We start from the raw sequence: 21,318 nt of genomic DNA on the forward strand, positions 1-21,318 counted from the left end.
TTGATGATCTTCATCAGATGACAATCTTAGGACATTATGTTATACAATACATGCATGTCTGTTCAATCAAGTTCATATTTATATCAAAAACCAGCTTTTTACATTAGCAGGTGACTAGCATGTGACTAGCATTCCCACCGAACACTTCCGGTGAATTTACTAAATTACTCACGATAAACGTTCACAAAAAACATAACAATTATTTTAAGAATTATAGATACAGAACTCCTCTATGCACTTGATATGTCCGATTAAAAAATAGCTTTTCGGTGAAAGCACATTTTGCAATATTCTAAGTAGATAGCCCGGCATCACAGGGCTAGCTATTTAGACACCCAGCAAGTTTAGCATTCACCAAAGTCAGATTTACTATAAGAAAAATGTTATTACCTTTGCCGTCTTCGTCAGAATGCACTCCCAGGACTTCTACTTCAATAACAAATGTTGGTTTGGTCCCAAATAATCCATAGTTATATCCAAATAGCGGCGTTTTGTTCGTGCGTTCAAGACACTATCCGAAAGGGTAAATAAGGGTTACGAGCACGGCGCATTTCGTGACAAAACATTTCTAAATATTCCATTACCGTACTTTGAAGCATGTCAACTGCTGTTTAAAATCAATTTTTATGACATTTTTCTCGTAAAAAAGCGATAATATTCCGACCGGCAAAGTCTGTTTACATTCAACGAGAGAGAAAGTAAAAGCATGGGATCCCCTCGTGCACGAGCCTTAGTCTGATGGCCCTCTGATCGGCCACTATCCAAACGCGCTAATGTGTTTCAGCCTGGGGCTGCCTCGATATCATTCAGCTTTTTCCCGGGTTCTGAGAGCCTATGGGAGCCGTAGGAAGTGTCACGTTACAGCAAAGATCCTCAGTCTTCAATAAACAGAGTCAAGAAGAACAAGAACTTGTCAGAGAGGGCACTTCCTGTAAGGAATCTTCTCAGGTTTTTGCCTGCCATATGAGTTCTGTTATACTCACAGACACCATTCAAACAGTTTTAGAAACTTTAGGGTGTTTTCTATCCAAAGCCAATAATATATATGCATATTCTAGTTACTGGGCAGGAGTAGTAACCAGATTAAATCGGGTACGTTTTTTTATCCGGCCGTGTAAATACTGCCCCCTAGCCCTAACAGGTTAAGTCCTGCAGTGCATCTCCTCCTCATGGACTGCACCAGATTTGCCAGTTCTTTCTGTGAGATGTTACCCCACTCTTCCACCAAGGCACCTGTAAGTTCCATGACATATCTGGGAGGAATGGCCCAAGCCCTCACCCTCTGATCCTACAGGTCCCAGACATGCTCAATGGGATTGAGATCCGGGCGCTTCGCTGGCCATGGCAGAACACTGACATTCCTGTCTTGCAGGAAATCACGCACAAAACGAGCAGTATGGCTGGACTGGAGGCATTGTCATGCTGGAGGGTCATGTCAGGATGAGCCTGCAGGAATGGTACCACATGAGGGAGGAGGATGTCTTCCCTGTAACGCACAGCGTTGAGATTGCCTGCAATGACAACAAGCTCAGTCCGATGATGCTGTGACACACCTCCCCAGACCATGATGGACCCTTCACCTCCAAATTGATCCCGCTCCACAGTATAGGCCTCGGTGTAACGCTCATTCCTTTGTCAGTAAACGAGAATCCGACCATCACCCCTGGTGAGACAAAACCGCGACTCGTTAGTGAAGAGCACTTTTTGCCAGTCCTGTCTGGTCCGGCGACGTTGTTGCCTGTGATGTCTGGTGAGGACCTGCCTTACAACAGGCCTACAAGCCCTCAGTCCAGCCTCTCTCAGCCTATTGCGGACAGTCTGAGCGCTGATGGAGGGATTGTGCGTTCCTGGTGTAACTCGGGCAGTTGTTGTTGCCATCCTGTACCTGTCCCGCAGGTGTGATGTTCGGATGTACCGATCCTGTGCAGGTGTTGTTACACTTGGTTTGCCACTGCGAGGATGATCAGCTGTCTGCCCTGTCTCCCTGTAGCGCTGTCTTAGGCGTCTCATAGTACGGACATTGCAATTTATTGCCCTGGCCACATCTGCAGTCCTCATGCCTCCTTGCAGCATGCCTAAGGCACGTTCATGCAGATGAGCAGGGACCCTGCGCATCTTTCTTTTGGTGTTTTTCAGAGTCAGTAGAAAGGCCTCTTTAGTGTCCTACGTTTTCATAACGGTGACCTTAATTGCCTACCGTCTGTAAGCTGTTAGTGTCTTAACGACCGTTCCACAGGTGCATGTTCATTAATTGTTTATGGTTCATTGAACAAGCATGGGAAACAGTGTTTAAACCCTTCACAATGAAGATCTGTGAAGTTATTTGGATTTTTACGAATTATCTTTGAAAGACAGGGTCCTGAAAATGGGATGTTTTTTTTGTTGTTGCTGAGTTTATAATACTTAACATCCTATTTGGACCACGATTCTTCCTAACAATGAGTAAGACATGAGGAATCCAATGAAATGATCAAAAGCCACACACGGACCCCCCACACCACACGCCAACAACCAGTATTAGTTCTCAATGTCTGTCAAATAGTATGGAGCTGTGGCTTGGAGTATTGCTTCTTCATTCAATGTAATGTATTCCCTGTGATTCAGGTGATTAATTTTTTTTTTTTTTTTCTGTTCAGAGAAATTTGTTATTTTAGTTGATTGCATTATTTACAATAAATTAGTGTGAGAGTTCCAGGCTTTGCAGCTGTTCCTGCTACTGCCACAACCTTTTATCCATTTTGCTGTAAATTTAAATAAATTGTGTGGTCATCCACACAATTTAAGCCAGTCCTCCATGAAAGCAATTTAGTGTGTCCTTCTCTTAAGCTTAATATGTGTCCAGGAAACATATCTTCTGTGTGTGGTTTATTCCCTTCAAAAAAGGTTAGTTGGACCATTCCAGGTGAACAAGCAAACCATTAGGCTACATCCATTGTAATGGTTTCAATGTTATGGCCTTTAATGCTTAAAGTCCCAAATATAGTGTTTGCAATGGTATTGGGTTGGGCTGGGTTTAATGGTCATTGTCACTAAACACACTACCTATAGAGATGTTTTCTAATAATTATATTGAAAAACATACGACTGCCATGCAAGGGTTTATAATTGTATTATTTTGTTAGGGTCGACTGCCATGCAATGGTTTATAACTTTATTATTTTGTTAGGGTCGTCACATTTTAGTCTGCCCATTTCTCCGTTATTTGCTTGAAGGAAAAGTCTTCATATGAGAATTGCGCCATACATTTTTTGTACTATTCAAGAAGAGTTGGGTTAAAGCATTCGGTTACCATGAGAAGGACAAACTGAATTGCTTTCATGGAGGACTCTTTTGGCCACACAATTATGACTAGTTTCAGGAAACTAGGCGTATGTCGCACGTCACTACTTCACAGGAGCGCCATTTCAACGTTAGGTTTGTTTTTAAATCAAAAGGCATTTGTTTTGGCAGAAATGCCTTCTGGAACATGTGAACTTCCATGTGCCTTAATAACAAACTTGTATGCCATCAGTAAATACAAATAAAATTGTTAAATTACGAGCCTAGTTGGTTTAGCCATGGAAAAAGTCCGCAACCTTCCTGCTAGCTATGATTGGCTGAGATAATGAGCTGGCTGGAAATGCTGAGAGAGGAGAGAGGATTGGTCTCTCATGTAGCGCTATAATTTGAGCTGGACAGTATATGTAGGTAATCCTTTCTAACGCTGCTTTTTTGAAAGATATATATCATGGAGTAGACCTGCATAATTGTTGCTCTCCACTTTCTGGAGGACCGAGTTTTGATATCTGTGGAATTAGAGTATGATAGATAAGGAGAAAATTCTGCCGTTTGATTGCAAATATGCAGACGGGGTCGAAAAGAGAACACAGAAGGCTTTTTTTCTTTGCTACTTTAGGTTGAAAATACTGTATTTTCTACCTAAAGTGGCAAAGAAAATATTCTGATAAATTTATTAAACACGAGACCAGCTAAATTTATAAATGGTGTGGCAGTAGCAGGAACAGCGGCATCTAGTGGGGAAAAACATGGTACTTTTACAGATTTGTGGTAAATAACGCAGATGACTTCAATGCCAAATTTGACTTTATACTGGTTGGGGTGGGATTGGCGTGGGGTCTGTGGGTGGCTTTTGACAATTTTATTGGATTCCTCAGGTCTGACTCAGTGGTAGGAAGAAGTTTGGTCCAAATCAAATGTTGGGTAGGGGAGAGTGGGGTAAGTTGTGCCTAAGGCAGTGGTTCCCAAATTAGGGGTCGCCTGATATTAAAATGGGGTCGCGGGATATCCTGAAAAAAAAACTAATATATAAAAAACTATATATGCCTCCGGAAAGTATTCAGACCCCTTGACTTTTTCCTAATTTTGTTAGGTTACAGCCTTATTCTAAAATGGATTAAAAAAAAATATATATATCCTCAGCAATCTACACAGAATAACCCAAAAATGATTTATTTTCTACCTAAAGTTGCAAACAGGTGCATCCTGTTTCCATTGATCATCCTTGATGTTTCTCCAACTTGATTGGAGTCCAACTGTGGTAAATTCAATTTACTGGACATGATTTGGAAAGCCACACACCTGTCTATTTTTTTTATTTAACTTTTATTTACCTAGGCAAGTCAGTTAAGAACAAATTCTTATTTACAATGACGGCCTACCCCAGCCAAACCCTAACCCGGATGACGCTGTGCCAATTGTGCGCAGCCCTATGGGACTCCCAAACATGGCCGGTTGTGATACAGCCTGGAATAGAACCAGGGTCTGTAGTGACGCTGCGCCACTTGGGAGCCCCCAATATGTGTGTGTGTGTGTGTGTGTGTGTGTAATATATATATATATATATATATATATATATATATATATATATATATATATATATACACTGCTCAAAAAAATAAAGGGAACACTTAAACAACACAATGTAACTCCAAGTCAATCACACTTCTGTGAAATCAAACTGTCCACTTAGGAAGCAACACTGATTGACAATAAATTGTACATGCTATTGTGCAAATGGAATAGACAACAGGTGGAAATTAGAGGCAATAAGCAAGACACCCCCAATAAAGGAGTGGTTCTGCAGGTGGTGACAACAGACCACTTCTCAGTTCCTATGCTTCCTGGCTGATGTGTTGGTCACTTTTGAATGCTGGCGGTGCTTTCACTCTAGTGGTAGCATGAGACGGAGTCTACAACCCACACAAGTGGCTCAGGTAGTGCAGCTCATCCAGGATGGCACATCAATGCGAGCTGTGGCAAGAAGGTTTGCTGTGTCTGTCAGCGTAGTGTCCAGAGCATGGAGGCGCTACCAGGAGACAGGCCAGTACATCAGGAGACGTGGAGGAGGCCGTAGGAGGGCAACAACCCAGCAGCAGGACCGCTACCTCCGCCTTTGTGCAAGGAGGAGCAGGAGGAGCACTGCCAGAGCCCTGCAAAATGACCTCCAGCAGGCCACAAATGTGCATGTGTCTGCTCAAACGGTCAGAAACAGACTCCATGAGGGTGGTATGAGGGCCCGACGTCCACAGGTGGGGGTTGTGCTTACAGCCCAACACCGTGCAGGACGTTTGGCATTTGCCAGAGAACACCAAGATTGGCATATTCGCCGTGGAGAATGTTCTGCTGCCTGCAACATCCTCCAGCATGACCGGTTTGGCGGTGGGTCAGTCATGGTGTGGGGTGGCATTTCTTTGGGGGGCCGCACAGCCCTCCATGTGCTCGCCAGAGGTAGCCTGACTGCCATTAGGTACCGAGATGAGATCCTCAGACCCCTTGTGAGACCATATGCTGGTGCGGTTGGCCCTGGGTTCCTCCTAATGCAAGACAATGCTAGACCTCATGTGGCTGGAGTGTGTCAGCAGTTCCTGCAAGAGGAAGGCATTGATGCTATGGACTGGCCCACCCGTTCCCCAGACCTGAATCCAATTGAGCACATCTGGGACATCATGTCTCGCTCCATCCACCAACGCCACGTTGCACCACAGACTGTCCAGGTGTTGGCGGATGCTTTAGTCCAGGTCTGGGAGGAGATCCCTCAGGAGACCATTCGCCACCTCATCAGGAGCATGCCCAGGCGTTGTAGGGAGGTCATACAGGCACGTGGAGGCCACACACACTACTGAGCCTCATTTTGACTTGTTTTAAGGACATTACATCAAAGTTGGATCAGCCTGTAGTGTGGTTTTCCACTTTCATTTTGAGTGTGACTCCAAATCCAGACCTCCATGGGTTGATAAATTGTATTTTCATTGATTATTTTTGTGTGATTTTGTTGTCAGTACATTCAACTATGTAAAGAAAAAAGTATTTAATAAGATTATTTCTTTCATTCAGATCTAGGATGTGTTATTTTAGTGTTCCCTTTATTTCTTTGAGCAGTGTATATATATTTATATATATAATATATGTATATTTATATATATAATATATGTATGTATGTATGTATGTATGTATGTATGTATGTATGTATGTATGTATGTATGTATGTATGTATGTGTGTGTGTGTGTGTATATATATATATAAGGTCCCACAGTTGACAGTGCATATCTGACCAAAAAACAAGCCATCAGGTCGAAGGAATTGTCCGTAGAGCTCCGAGATTGTGTCGAGGCACAGATCAAGGGGAAGGGCACCAAAAAATCTCTGCAGCATTGAAGGTCCCTAAGAACACAGTGGCCTCCATTATTCTTCAATGGAAGAAGTTTGGAACCACCAAGACTCTTCCTGGAGCTGGCCGCCCGACCAAACTGAGCAATCGGGGGAGAAGGGTCTTGGTCAGGGAGGTGACCAAGAACCCGATGGTCACTCTGACAGAGTTCCTCTGTGGAGATGGGAGAACCTCCCAGAAGGACAACCATCTCTGCAGCACTCCACCAATCAGGCCTTTATGGTAGAGTGGCCAGACAGAAGCCACTCCTCATTAAAAAACACATGACAGTCCGCTTGGAGTTTGCCAAAAGGCACCTGAAGACTCTGACTATGAATGCCAAGCGTCATGTCTGGAGGAGACCTGACACCATCCCTATGGTGACGCATGGTGGTGGCAGCATCATGCTGTGGGGATGTTTTTCAGGGGCTGAAACTTGGACACTAGTCAGGATCAAGGGAAAGTTGAACGGAGCAAAGTACAGAGAGATCCTTGATGAAAAACAGCTCAGGACCTCAGACTGGGGTGAAGCTTCACCTTCCAGCAGGACAACTACCCTAAGCACGCAGCCAAGACAACGCAGGAGTGGCTTCGGGACAAGTCTCTGAATGTCCTTGAGTGGCCCAGCCAGAGCCCGAACTTGAACCTGATTGAACATCTCTGGAGAGACCTGAAAATAGCTGTGCAGCAACGCTCCCCATCCAACCTCACAGAGCTTGAGAGGCTCAGCAGAGAAGAATGGGAGAAATTTCCCAAATACAGGTGGGCCAATCTTGTAGCGTCATACCCAAGAAGACTTGATTCTGTCATCTCTGCCAAAGGTGCTTCAACAAGTACTGAGTAAAGGGTCTGAATACTTATGTAAATTTGATATTTCATTAGCAAACATTTTCCCCCAAAAAATGTTTTGCTTTGTCATTATATAATATATTTTCCACATTTGTTACATTATAGCCTTATTCTAAAATGTATTACATTGATGAGGAGGAAAAACAATCTACACACAATACCCCATAATAACAAAGCAAAAACTGTTTTTTTAGGAAATGTATATAAAAAAATAAAATGATATCACATTTACATATTCAGACCCTTTACTCAGTACTTTGTTTCCCAGAAGAGTGGCGGCTGTTATAGCAGCAAAGAGTGTCCACCTACTTTTGGTCATGTAGTGTGAGCACTGTAGAAATATTTGTTAGAAATAATGGTATATTTCCCTTGACATAGCGATGCTGAATGTAAAAAATGTCTCAACATACCCCACTGCTATATTTGTTGAATATTATGTGAATCCTAAAAATTAAAAGGGCATATTTGGGTGCAATGAATTATCTTAATTTCTCAGAGATTAAAATATAACAAAATAATTTTACAGGAATGCAAATCTTATCTGTTTCTAACTACAAAAGCAATTTCTGAAAAATCTGAGATGGTGAGCCAGGAAAAACTGTAAAACTGGTTTGGTTTTTGTTAAACAGACACTTTCAGGATGAGAAACCATTTAAAAGGGGAGTTCAGTATTTTACAACTTCATGTTAAGGGCCTAGATACTCATTTTGTTACCTTTTTCATACTATTGAGCCATTCTAAAACAAACTGCTGGCTCTTTTCACATTGTGCTTTTCAGCATGGTCCCAGCAACTACGGTGAATGTCTGGAGGCATAACCAGGCCACTGCAGCTTGGTTTGGCTCAGTAGTGCGAAAAGCTCAACAGCCTGACCTGAATTGCATGAATTTTTAACCTTTCACCCCAAATGTCATTTATTTCACCTCTTTCATATGAGCCCACATGTTTTGTATGGAAATTTTCGGGATCCCCCTCAACGAAGGTTTCCTCTTCGGAGAGCAAAACCCCCAAATTTAACTTTTTCATTTTTGGTCGTACGCGAAAACTTTTCATATTTTATCGAGCCTGAATGAATTCCGAACGCGCTGATGTCAAATTTATAACCGTCGCTTATAATGTCAACATTTAGCGTCGTTTCTCGTCGTTTCTCACCGGTCCCCAACTTTTGACATTCTCGCAACTTTTTAGTTCCCAATTGATTTCTGAAAAAAAAACTATGCACGGCGATAGGCTGTCCTCTCAAACGAGAAAGGCCGAAAGAAAATTTCAATTCCGACACTCGCTCAACATTTTATTCATATTTTAATTGATTTTTTACTAGATTCTAAAACTTAATTGTACTCTAATAAGGAAATTATTCTTGCAGCTTGCCTTGCAGACAAACAAAATCAATACAAATGCAAAACATAGACGTATTGCATCACTACAAGGCCAAGCAGCCTTGCTATGTTTTCATGCTTGAAAAATGCATGTTTGAAAAAGGTTTTGCAAAAAAAAAATCCTATAACACTGAGTGATGTTACATGTTTTTGTTAATAAAAAATGTGGTGTGTGAAGTGTTATGATACATTTAACCAGGTTAGTGCCCTCTATCCCCAGCTTGGAGACTTTATCCTCTTTGGCACCTACATCATCCAGCTCTACACCCCTCTCAACTGGTTTGGAACCTACTACAGGTGAGAGGTGTTATGGGCTGAGTTTCAATTCTACTTCCTTACATCCTTCCCTAGTCTCCTTTATGTCTATCACTTATAGCTAAAAGCATATTGCTTCACCTGTCATGTGTTACTAGATCAGGAAAGACACAAGCAAATGAAGCTAGAATATTGAGACAGATCTATGAAAGGCATCATGTATTACAGTAGCCATACAGTACCCATAATGCAAAACGGGCTCTGTATAATACATTGGTCTTCATCCTCCACAGAATTATCCAGAAGTCCTTCATCGACATGGAGAGCATGTTTAAGCTCTTCTCCGAGGAAGAGGAGGTAATTTTGAAATTGGTTGTCGATGACTAATGTTGATGATGACCAATCTCTCATGGGAAGATTATGCGTGTTAACCGAGAGATTGGGATGCGTAGGATAACGAGCAGTAGTAGTTCCAGTGTTTGGTTTTTCGACACTGGTTATTTGGACAAATGACGATTTCGCAGGTCTTAGCATCTTTCGAATTTCAGAAGTGGGATAGACTTTCTGCCCGTAACTTGCGAACAGAGAGAGTGGAGCTCCTTGTTCCGGTTCCACTCCTTGTTCTAGCAATTGATTTCTTCTCTTAACATGTGTGGACCCAGAACTTAATCGAGCAGTTGACCAATTACGCGAGACTCAATGACCAGCATTTTGGTGTCTGTCAGGATTTCTTTGCACTGCATTATGGGAAATAGTTTTTTGGTCAAATAGATTTACTTTGATTTCCCTTCAGGTGAAGGACGTGGTGAATGCAGGGAACCTTCTCTATAAACTGGGAAAAGTGGAGTTTGAGAATGTGTACTTTAGCTACATTGACGGGTAAGTCCTCGCTTAGATCACTTAGATGTATTTTTAGGTCTTCTTTGGACTAATGATCCAGCACCTCTCAATTTTGGGCGGTTTCGTTCCGGTGTTGTGCCGAAAAGCTCCCCCCTGCCAGAAACCCCCCTGCATTCAATTCTTCATTGCTGTGACTTGCTTGGTAGTTGAGATTTCTGATCATGTTAGGCTGCGTTTCATTAAATTTTTGGGTCGGTTTGATTGCGGGGGAGGCACTAGTAATGTCTGCAGTTTTCGGTTTGGCTATTTGTTTCAAGTTTATTAGTCTATAAATATATCTCTTTGCCAAAATGTATCATCTCTCCCTTAATCAACTAGTAATTGTTCTGAAATGTTTATTTCTTGCCTACATTTTACTCCCTCCTCTGTTTAATATAACACACATACATGAATTATTAATTTTGGTTGCCTAGCCTGACATGAAGTTTCTTCTATAGAAAGTATGTGACTCTGATGTGTGCCACAGAAAGTATTTGAATCTAGCCACAAACATAAAGAAATTTAGGACTATAATTTCCTCATATTTTACAATTTGTGTCACTCCACACACCTACGCCAACTGGTGGCCCTTGGGCTGAATAAGGTTTTATTTGGCCCCCCATGTTTTATGAGCAAAAAATACCAATTTTTGAGTGAATTTTCATTGTTGGTCATAAAAGACTAAAAACTCAGAGTAATCCACTCCAAGTGATTTTAATTTAAGACATTTGTTCCAAAGTATTCCCACACATAATAGAGATGTGATCGTATACAAACGCAAGCAAGGTTTGAAATGATTTTGTTTAGTCAAACATTATGTCCGTTTGGGCTTCTTGCGGTCAATTTGCAGTCTACAAATGATTTGTAATTATGTTCTGGACCCCCGACCATCCGCTTAAGAAAAAATCGGCCCGCGGCTGAATCTAGTTGATGATCCCTGGTCTAGGCTATTGATGGATTCAATACAAGGTCGTTTTTATTGATCTCAGATTCTCTTTGTCAGTGTCAAAGTAGAATGTCATTTCAATCATTTGTAACGTATTAAATAAGATTCTGCTAAAGTCCCCAGTCATCTAAAATTATGTAGAATTGCAAGAAATGTGTTTATGAAAGGCAACAAAAAATTCCAGACCCTAAACTTAAAAAATAATAATCCCCATGTGTGCAACTTCTTCAAGCGCCGCTATATGCATGCAATTCTTTATTATAAAGGTGATTTTCTTTTTTTTTTCCATGTGTTCCGGTCCCTAAGAGCCCCCCCAGGTCACCCTCCCTCTCGGCTCACTTTTTGTTCCGGCACCTCCCAATTTCCAAATTAACCACTAGCCATACACAGTTAATGATTCAGAAACAGTTTGATGAATAATCATAGTTGTGGTTGTTCCAGTGTTCTCCTTTGATTAAATATATTTTTTGTGCTTCTGTGTTTTTTTAAGGAAGGAGATTCTTAAGGACGTATCATTCACTGTGCAGCCAGGCCATACTGTTGCATTGGTAAGATTGGATTCCAAGGATAATCCAGAGGTTAAAGAGCGGCCTTTAAAAAACGACAAATCCCTTTGAAAATGGCCTATGTGGCATCGATATGAGTCAGAAATAGTTATTCTAGTTTCAAAATTGACTACAAAGTGTGCGACGTTCATTTGCCCACTAACATGGAGTGAACAGCTGTGGTGATTGCTCTCTATCCAATAGCATAGACAGTGAGACAGACCTGCCCAGCGGCTCTGACTTTGTTTACAGAAGACAACACCTCACGCATTTTTTTTTAACTTACGCAATACTGCACCAAACACCTTAGATGTAAAATTGCTCCACTAAAACATCAGCAAAAACAGCTAAATTAATTACAGATTTGTTGCATTATCTTAGATTCATTCTTGGGATTTTGAGGACGCGAAATAGGCTTCTGCGTCTGCAGTGTCTCATGGGGGACAAACATCATTAACCAAACGCGGAATTGGTCAGGAAACACACTTTCGAGACTGAAATCTTGTTTTCATGCCAATCAGCGGGTTCAGTGGCTCTTAAAGCAAGTAATACTAGACTTCGGTCTTGAAGAGTGGTTAATTTCTCTCTTTTTCTCAGCAGTCGTGATGGTTTGGATCTGTCGATTGTTCTCGCTTGTCAACTGTCTGTGTTTGTGTGTGGACGCCCCTAGGTTGGCCAGTCAGGGTGCGGTAAGAGCACCCTCCTTCGCCTGCTCTTCCGTTTCTATGACGTCCAGGGTGGATGCATCCGCATCGATGGCCAGGACATCTCTAAGGTGAGTAATTTGTCTAGTTGCAAGAAAATAGTTCCCAGGCTATCTGTCTTGTGATCACATATAACATTTTGTTTTCGATGCGCTTTGGTGGTTTTACATGTCCAGGTAGTGCCTCCCCGTTTCACCCTTTACTGCTTAAGTGTCATTTGAGACTCTTCATTTCTGGGTGCAGGTGAAGCAGGGGTCTCTGCGTGCCCACATCGGTGTGGTGCCCCAGGACACAGTCCTCTTCAACGATAACATCCGCGATAACATCCGCTACGGACGCATCTCTGCCAGCGACCACGAAGTGGAGGCGGCGGCCATCGCCGCAGACATCCACAAGAAGATCCAGACGTTCCCAGAAGGTACGGAAATACCACGGTCTCTTTTGACGGTTTCTTGAACACCAATTTAAGCCAGCAGCATACCACCCTGCATCCCACTGCTAGCTTGCTTCGGAAGCTAAGCAGGGCCGGTGCTGGTCGGTCCCTGGATGGGAGATCCAGTGGTGTTGGAGGGCCAGTAGGAGGCACTCTTTCCTCCGGTCTAAAAAAAGATCCCAATGCCCCATGGCAGAGATTGGGGACATTGCCCTGTGTAGGGTACCGTCTTTCGGATGGGTCGTTAAACGGATGTCCTGACTCTCTCTGGTCACTAAAGATCCCATGGCACTTATCGTAAGAGTTAAGGCTGTGTGATATTGCCAAAAAATCATATCTACTTTTTTTTCAAACTTATGGGTGATTCACAATAAATACAGTACATGGCCAAAAGTATGTAGACATCCCATCAAATGAGTGGATTCAGGTATTTCAGCCACACCCGTTGCTGACAGGTATAAAATCAAGCACACCACCATGCAATCTCCATAGACAAACATTGGCAGCAGAATGGTCCGTACTGAAGAGCTCAGTGACTTTCAATGTGGCATCGTCATAGGATGCCACCAGTGGTGGAAAAAGTACCCAATTTTCATACTTGAGTAAAAGTATAGATACCTAACTGATAGGGGGCAGTATTTTCACGGCCGGATGAAAAACATACCCAAATTAAACTGGTTACTACTCTGGCCCAGAAACTAGAATATGCATATTATTAGTAGATTTGGATAGAAAACACTCTGAAGTTTCTAAAAATGTTTGAATGGTGTCTGTGAGTGTAACAGAACTCATATGGCAGGCAAAAACTTGAGAAAAATTCAACTAGGAAGTGGGATATCTGAGAATTGTAGTTTTTCTTTCTAATCCCTATCAAAACTACAGTGTCTGTGGGGTCACGTTGCACTTCCTAAGGCTTCCATTGGCTGTCAAAAGCCTTCAGAAAGTTTTTTCATTGTTGTCCTGTAACCGGGCAGAGAATAGGAGCTCAGTCAATGAGTGGACTGCCTATGGACAAAGGGATTGGTGATGCGCGATCCCGCGAGCACGCCTTTCCTTATTTTTCTTCTAGAATGAATATGCTATTGTCCTGTTGGAATATTATCGCATTTTTACGTTAAAAATACCATAAAGATTGATTGTAAACAATGTTTGACATGCTTCTAAGAACAGTAATGGAATATTTTGACTTTTTGTGTCTCAAATTACGCTCGCGCATTATGCCTTTAGATAGTGACCTGAACGCACGAACAAAACGGAGGTATTTTGACATAAATATGGATTATTTCGAACAAAAACAAAATTTCTTGTGGAAGTAGCAGTCCTGGGAGTGCATTCTGACGAAGATCAGCAAAGGTAAGAGAATATTTATAATACTAATTCTGAGTTTAGGTGATCCCAGAACTTGGTGGGTGTCTGTATAGCTTGCTTTGATGGCGAGCTATGTACTCAGAATATTGAAAAATGTGCTTTCGCCGAAAAGCTATTTTAAAATCACAGCGGTTGCATCAAGGAGTACTGTATCTGTAATTCTTAAAATAATTGTTATGTATTTTGTCAACGTTTATGATGAGGATTTTTGTAAATTGATGTGGTCATTCACCGGACGTTTTTTGGTGGGAATACATTATCTGAACATCACGCGCCAATGTAAAATGCTGTTTTTGGATATATATATGAACTTTATCGAACAAAACATACATGTATTGTGTAACATGATGTTCTAGGAGTGTCATCTGATGAAGATTGTCAAAGGTTAGTGCTTCATTTAGCTGTGTTTTGGGTTTTTGTGACATATCTCCTTGCTTGGAAAATGGCTGTGTGGTTATTTTTGTCTATGTACTCTCCTAACATAATCTAATGTTTTGCTTTCGCTGTAAAGCCTTTTTGAAATCGGACAATGTGGTTACATTAATAATAGAAAGTTACTCAAGTAAAAGTGAAAGTCAGCCAGTAAAATACTACTTGAGTAAAATTCGAAAAGTATTTGGTTTTAAATATACTTAAGTATCAAAAGTAAATGTAATTGCTAAAATATACTTAAGTATCAAAAGTACAAGTATAAATCATTTCAAATTCCTTATATTAAGCAAAGCAGACGGCACCATTTTCTGTATGGATAGCCAGGGGCACACTCCAACACTCAGACCTTATTTACAAAATATGCATTTATGTTTAGTGAGTCCGCCAGGCCAGAGGCAGTAGGGATGACCATGTGTTCTCTTGATAAGTGTGTGAATTTGACAATTTTCCTGTCCTGCTAAGCATTCAAAATGTAACGAGTACTTTTGGTTGTCAGGGAAAATGTATGGAGTAAAAATTACAATATTTTCTTTAGGAATGTGTCGTGAAGTAAAAGTTCTCAAAAATAGAAATAGTAAAGTACAGATACTCCAAAAAACGACTTAAGTAGTACTTTAAAGTATTTTTACTTAAGTACTTTCTACCACTGGATACCACCTTTCCAACAAGTCAGTTGGTCACATTTCTGCCCTGCTAGAGCTGCACCGGTAAACTGTAAGTGCTGTTATTGTGAAGTGGAAACGTCTAGGAGCAACAATGGCTCAGCCGCGAAGTGGTTAGACCACACAAGCTCACAGAACTGGACCGCCAAATGATGAAAGTGCGTAGTGCGTAAAAATTGTCTGTCCTCGGTTGCATCACTCACTATGGAGTTCCAAACAGCCTCTGGAAGCAATGTCAGTACAATAACTGTTCGTCGAGAGCTTCATGAATGGGATCCATGGCTGAACAGCTGCACACAAAGCCTAAGATCACCATGCACAATGCCAAGCGTCAGCTGGAGTAGTGTAAAGCCCACCGCCGATGGCCTCTAGAGCAGTGGAAACACGTTCTCTGAAATGATGAATCATGCTTTACCATCTGGCAGTCCGATGGACAATTGGTGGAGGAGGAATAACAGTCTGGGGCTGTTTTTCATGGTTCGGGTTAGGCCCCTAAGTTCCAGTGACGGGAAATCTTAACATTACAATGACATTGTAGACGATTCTGTTCTTCCAACTTTGTGACAACAGTTTGGGGAAGGTCCTTTCCTGTTTCAGCATGGCAATGCCCCCTTGCACAAACTGAGCTCCATACAGAAATGCTTTGTCGAGATCAGTGTGGAAGAACTTGACTGGCCTGCACAGAGCCTTGACCCAACCCCATCAAACACCTTTGGGATGAATTGGAAAGCCAACTGCGAGCCGGGCTTCATCGCCCAACATCAGTGTCGACCTCACTAATGCTCTTGTGGCTGAATGGAAGCAGGTCCCCGCAGTAATGTTCCAACATCTAGTGGAAAGCCTTCCAAGAAGAGTAGAGGCTGTTACAGCAGCAAAGGGGGGACCAACTCCAAATGAATGTCCATGATTTTGGAATGAGATGTTCAATGAGCAGGTGTCCACATACCATTGACCATGTAGTGTATCTCGTTTTATTTTTTTACGTTTTTTTCTAAATAGGCGTTGTTGCACAATTAAAGCTCAATACACTGCATTTCAAACAGTCAGGAATAATGTAATGAATTATACCTAGGCTAAAAATAAGCCTTCCACAACCATAAGACCCACTAATAATTATATTTATTGAATCAAATTAGTTTAACCTCCTTTTTTTGTTGTTGCAATAATCACTGATCTGGCTTTCAAGTTTGTCTATAAAAATGCCCTTTTGTAACCAGAACCATGCAAAGTGCACATCCACTAATGATGACCAACTTCTTGAAGCAGGCATTATGGGAAATTACCACAGATCTCATAAACAATCTCTCAAGCACAAGCCTATGTGCTAGTGAGTAGCCAGATAAACTATATTTAAAGTCTAGCCAACTTGTATCAATTTGCTTTCTAACAACGTAGAACAGTTGAACTGTTATGAATACACCCTCCTGCCTCCAACTGCTTGAAAAACACAGCCTGTTCACTTTGTTTAGATATTGAAATCAAGTGGCCTAACTTGATGAGAAGATGCTTATTTCTTAGAATGAGAACGAATTGCCAATTCATTATATAAATTCATATTTTTTATTGTCATTGCTCATTTCTAAAACACAGAATAGACCTCTAGCACATAAGTCTGTGGCTAAAATGCTGCTAGCGGTACAAACTGAGCATTCATTTTCCATACTCTCGTTTTAGTAGGGTCTGCTCTGTTCTACATTTTGGGAGTTGAGACATAAAAAGGGTGTCGTTAAAAAGGTTAACTTCTCGTGTATTACAATAAAATGTCTACGTTTTTCTGTGTCCATATGACCGCTTCTGTTGGACCAAACTTCAAATGCAAATAGCAAGTTTATCTTTTGTATTTTGTTGTTGTGAGTGGAAGGGGGAGGGACTTGCTGTCTGTGGAATGGTGCACACAACACAGAAGGAGTAAAAGAGACGTGACCAAAAAGACAGAAGAACACTCATAAAAAAAATACAATTAAAACCTTGATTCTTATGATACAGGCATTTTGGAACATTGTGCTAAAACATACATTTGAATTAATTTGATATATCGCCCAGCCCTAGTAAGAGTTTGGGTGTTAACCCCGGTGTCCTAAATAAATTCCCAATTTGGCCCTCATTTCATCATGGCAATTTAATCATCCCCAGCTTCCAATTGGCCCATTCTTGCACCCCTTCTCTCCCTTGTAACTATTCCCGAGATCGTTGCTGTAAATGAGAGTGTGTTCTCAGTCAATTTACTGGGTAAGGGTTATATAAGCCTTGTCTTGGACCGCCCAAAAAATGTCAATAGAGATTCTACATTAAGTCCAGGACGAGGTTTAATCTGTGTCTGGGAAACCAGCGCTATATGCTGCCATTATAGTTCTGGCTGTACTTAACCTGAAGTTGGCTTATGGGTGTCAAGGTTGTTGTTTTAAGGGTTCCATAGGTGTTTTGTATTTACCAACCACATTTGCTGAAGCATTTTGACATGCACATCTACATTTCCTGAAACAAGTGGGGAGATTATGCGGAGGTCACACAGTAGCTCCCAGGTGCATTGTTACTGAATGAAGTGAGTGACATTTGTGTCTGTGTTTTCTCTGTCTGTCCCCCTCCCAGGATACGACACCCAGGTGGGCGAGAGGGGTCTGAAGCTGAGCGGGGGGGAGAAGCAGAGGGTGGCTATCGCCCGGACCATCCTCAAGGCCCCTCAGATTATCCTGCTGGATGAGGTAAACTTTCAGGAAGGGCCACAGTCAATGACCGTGTTCAAATAGGTGCCCCGAGACAATGATCTTGGGTCAGTTGCATTTTTGTATTCTTTTTTGGCTAAGTTTAGGATTGGGGAGGGGAAGCTGGTCCTAGATCTTTCCCTAGGGGAAACTTCACCCCGGAGCGTTCAAATACTTTAAAAACACACACTTCCTCCCTCCTCTACTTGAAGTTATCGCTGAGCTTACACAAAATGATAGGTGAAATCAACGGCTCTATCACTTAGCTTTCACCAGTCCAGCCATGTCCGATCAGATATTTCTTCAAGGACGAGAGGAAGCAAGGATGCATTCTTAACGTATTTGATGAGGGCCAATGTTTGCCCCATTTACATTTACGTCATTTAGCAGACGCTCTTATCCAGAGCGACTTACAAATTGGTGCATTCACCTTATGATATCCAGTGGAACAACCACTTTACAATAGTACATCTATATCTTTTTTTGGGGGGGGGGTTAGAAGGATTACTATATCCTATCCCAGGTATTCCTTAAAGAGGTGGGGTTTCCCGTGGTGCCCCGACACCACTGATCCCCCTGTCATATTGTGTTACAGTGGATTATTACAAGTTCACTGAACTTGAATATGTTATTCATGTTACTTATCTCGTAAAGTTTTCCCTCTGCACAGGCCACATCTGCTCTAGACACACAGACGGAGCGCAACATTCAGGCGTCGCTCACAAAAGTGTGCTCCAACCGGACCACCATCGTCGTGGCTCACAGGTAAGGGATGGGTCTCAGGTGGACATAAATGCATGTATAGAGGGAACCCATACATTAGGATCAGTGGAGGCTGCAGAGGGGAGGATGGCTCATAATAATGGCTGGAACGCAGCAAATGGAATGCCGTTAAACACATGGAAACCATCTGTTTTGATGTATTGGATACTATTCCACTCCAGCCATTACCACAATCCCATCCTCCCCAATTAAGGTGCAACCAACCTCCTGTGATTAGGACACACACATTTCTCCCCTCTAATGCTGAGTTTGTATGGTTTGGATCTGTCTTTAGTCTGATTGTGAATCGTCTGTCTTCAGGTTGTCGACCATCATCGGTGCCGACCAGATTCTTGTTCTAAGTGACGGTCAGATAGCAGAGCGAGGACGGTGAGGGAATGGTTGAAAGAGTGATTGTTCTATTGGTGCACACTCCACAAGTCTATTCCAATCAAAATATTGTTTTATGCTCTTCAAGAAACAAACATCTAATGAATGGGACAGACCAATGTTTATGATGCTATAGTCACACTATAGTCTTGTTCTCAAAACCATACAGTGCCCATGTGGGAACATCTTGGCATAGTACATGATGATGACTTTAATGGTGATTGTGTGTCCCCATTGTAACTACATATTCTCCACTTTCTCCCTCCCAGGCATGATGAGCTGCTGGCTAAGGGAGGGTTGTACTGTGACATGTGGATGAAGCAGCAACGTGCCCAGGACTCAGACTCAGCCTCTGACACAGAAGCCAAAGACAGGAAGTCTGAGAAACTACAGCCCCCATCAGTCACTGCAGGCCACAGGAGCCACTGAGGATAGAGTGAGAGGTCAAGGATATGTAGATATTGTGAGGAGACGGACGAGGGACGCAGGGAGAGGATTAGATACCTCAAACGGCTGTTTTGTCTGCACTTTTTTAAGGTATCTGTCCATTGAGGTTCATTCGGTTAAGAGTGAAGTTAAGCCCCACCCCAACCCTCTCTGCATGTTACGGGCAAGTCTAGGGGCCAAATGTCCCCTCCCCTTCCAAAATGCGAAAGATGCAAAATCATGATTTCTCCAAATGATCAGTGGCAAGAATCGGTGCACCTCGCTGTTGTCACATCCCACAGTCTTTTGACATACACTACGATACCAGTTCTGTTACATGCGTCTGTCCACGAGAGATTAGTCCCAAATGAACACGACCAGGACTCCGTATAATCCATCCTCTTGCTGTCTGAAGTCGTTTGATTGCAGCCGTCCAGAGAAGTGGCAGCAAATCCAAAGTAGACTAATCCCTACCCTTAAGCTCAGGAATAGGCAGTTTGTCAAAGTGTCTCACAACACTTTGAATTGTTGACTAATGTTTAGGGGTAGAGAAATGTATTTGTTTTATTTACAGCATCTAGAGATAGTCTTATTGAACAAGTTCATTGTAAATTATATATATATATATATATTTTTTTTTACTACACCCACTTTTTAGCTTATGAGACGGATCATTTTTGTTAGCTATTATACAAGCAATAGACTTACATTATACTTAATAGGTGTCAAAATTTGGTTATTAGTAAAACAGATATTTAGTCTGTGTTTGGTCCATTTAGCATCGAAACTGCATCAGTTTTACTCCAATCAGACTTGGGCATTATCATGTACTGTACAGTCTAGGTGTTGACTGATACATGCAAAATTAGCTGGCTGTAACTTTTATTTGTCACCAATGGTGATCAATAAGAACTAGTGGCAGTATATTAAAGAGAACAGAATCGATGGAAAAGGAAACCTTTATCGATGAATGAACTCAGAATTCTCAAACCTGTCTGTGCTGCTACCCATTTTGCGTAAAGAACTACTGTCAGTGTATCTTTATTTTAATGGAAGAAATTAGTCTGTATTTGAATTTGTAAATATCTATGCCTTGCATTCCCAAGGCAGTGTGGAGTTTGTCAATATCTGTTGATAATAATCACACTCCATTTACAGTATGTATTGTCATTCTGTTTAATTTATTTAAAAAAGGGCCATAAGGAAAGATCTATCTATTTAACTGAACTTGAGTTATTTGAGAGAGAATGGGGACTTTATATCTACGTGATGTCCCTAGAGTTACGAGTTTGGGGTTGAATTGGAAACTGTCTGCATTAATCAAGGGGACGTGAAAATGGACATACTTACCATCCATATATTGCACAGCAGACTTCACATCATGGAACAAATAAATAGATGAATCCCAAATGCATTTGTGACTACAGAAGTAATACCAAAGAGAGTGGTTTTGCTAGCAAATCATTGCTCTACAACTACAGCAGTCAATCATTTGTAGGTGTACAATGTGCGCAAACTGGTGCAGTGAAATAATTTACACTAATGCACCATGAGTTGAAATGTTACGTGTCAATGAGTGACATTGACACCACAGGAGGTTGGTGGCACCTTAATTGGGGAGAACGGGCTTGTGGTAATGGCTGGAGCGGAATGGTATCAAATACATCAAACTATTGGTTTCCATGTGTTTGATGCCATTCCATTTGTGCCATTACAGAAATGCAACATTTTTGTTCAGATAATAACTGCTTTGACACAATGTCAAACTTTTTTGTATGATTTGGGGTATAGTTTGTTTGTAGTGTGGTCTTTGCCTTTGTCACTCTTCCAATGTGTGTTTGGCATCAGGCCATGCCTGGATGTCAAATACATAAATTGTTTCTTTTTTCTTTGTGTATATGTTAATAAATGGTATAATTAAAGATGTATTATGACGAAAT

General features: G+C 41.6%; 1 protein-coding gene across 2 annotated transcripts in view; it reads left to right on the forward strand.

Moving 5' to 3' along the window:
- LOC115195931 (ATP-binding cassette sub-family B member 6, mitochondrial-like) overlaps positions 1-21,317 on the forward strand; it is a 41,982-nt gene extending 20,665 nt beyond the window's left edge. For both annotated transcript variants that reach the window (XM_029756287.1, XM_029756288.1), the window contains exons 11-20: positions 9,095-9,171; positions 9,423-9,486; positions 9,923-10,008; positions 11,445-11,502; positions 12,170-12,274; positions 12,447-12,621; positions 17,688-17,800; positions 18,471-18,565; positions 18,884-18,952; positions 19,222-21,317. In XM_029756287.1, coding sequence (XP_029612147.1) covers positions 9,095-9,171; positions 9,423-9,486; positions 9,923-10,008; positions 11,445-11,502; positions 12,170-12,274; positions 12,447-12,621; positions 17,688-17,800; positions 18,471-18,565; positions 18,884-18,952; positions 19,222-19,381 — 1,002 coding nt within the window. In that variant the 3' untranslated portion in view covers positions 19,382-21,317. The remainder of the gene's footprint in view (positions 1-9,094; positions 9,172-9,422; positions 9,487-9,922; positions 10,009-11,444; positions 11,503-12,169; positions 12,275-12,446; positions 12,622-17,687; positions 17,801-18,470; positions 18,566-18,883; positions 18,953-19,221) is intronic.
- The last annotated feature ends 1 nt before the right edge of the window (position 21,318 follows it).

This window comes from Salmo trutta, chromosome 6 (genome assembly GCF_901001165.1).
Source record: "Salmo trutta chromosome 6, fSalTru1.1, whole genome shotgun sequence".
Lineage (NCBI taxonomy): Eukaryota > Metazoa > Chordata > Actinopteri > Salmoniformes > Salmonidae > Salmo > Salmo trutta.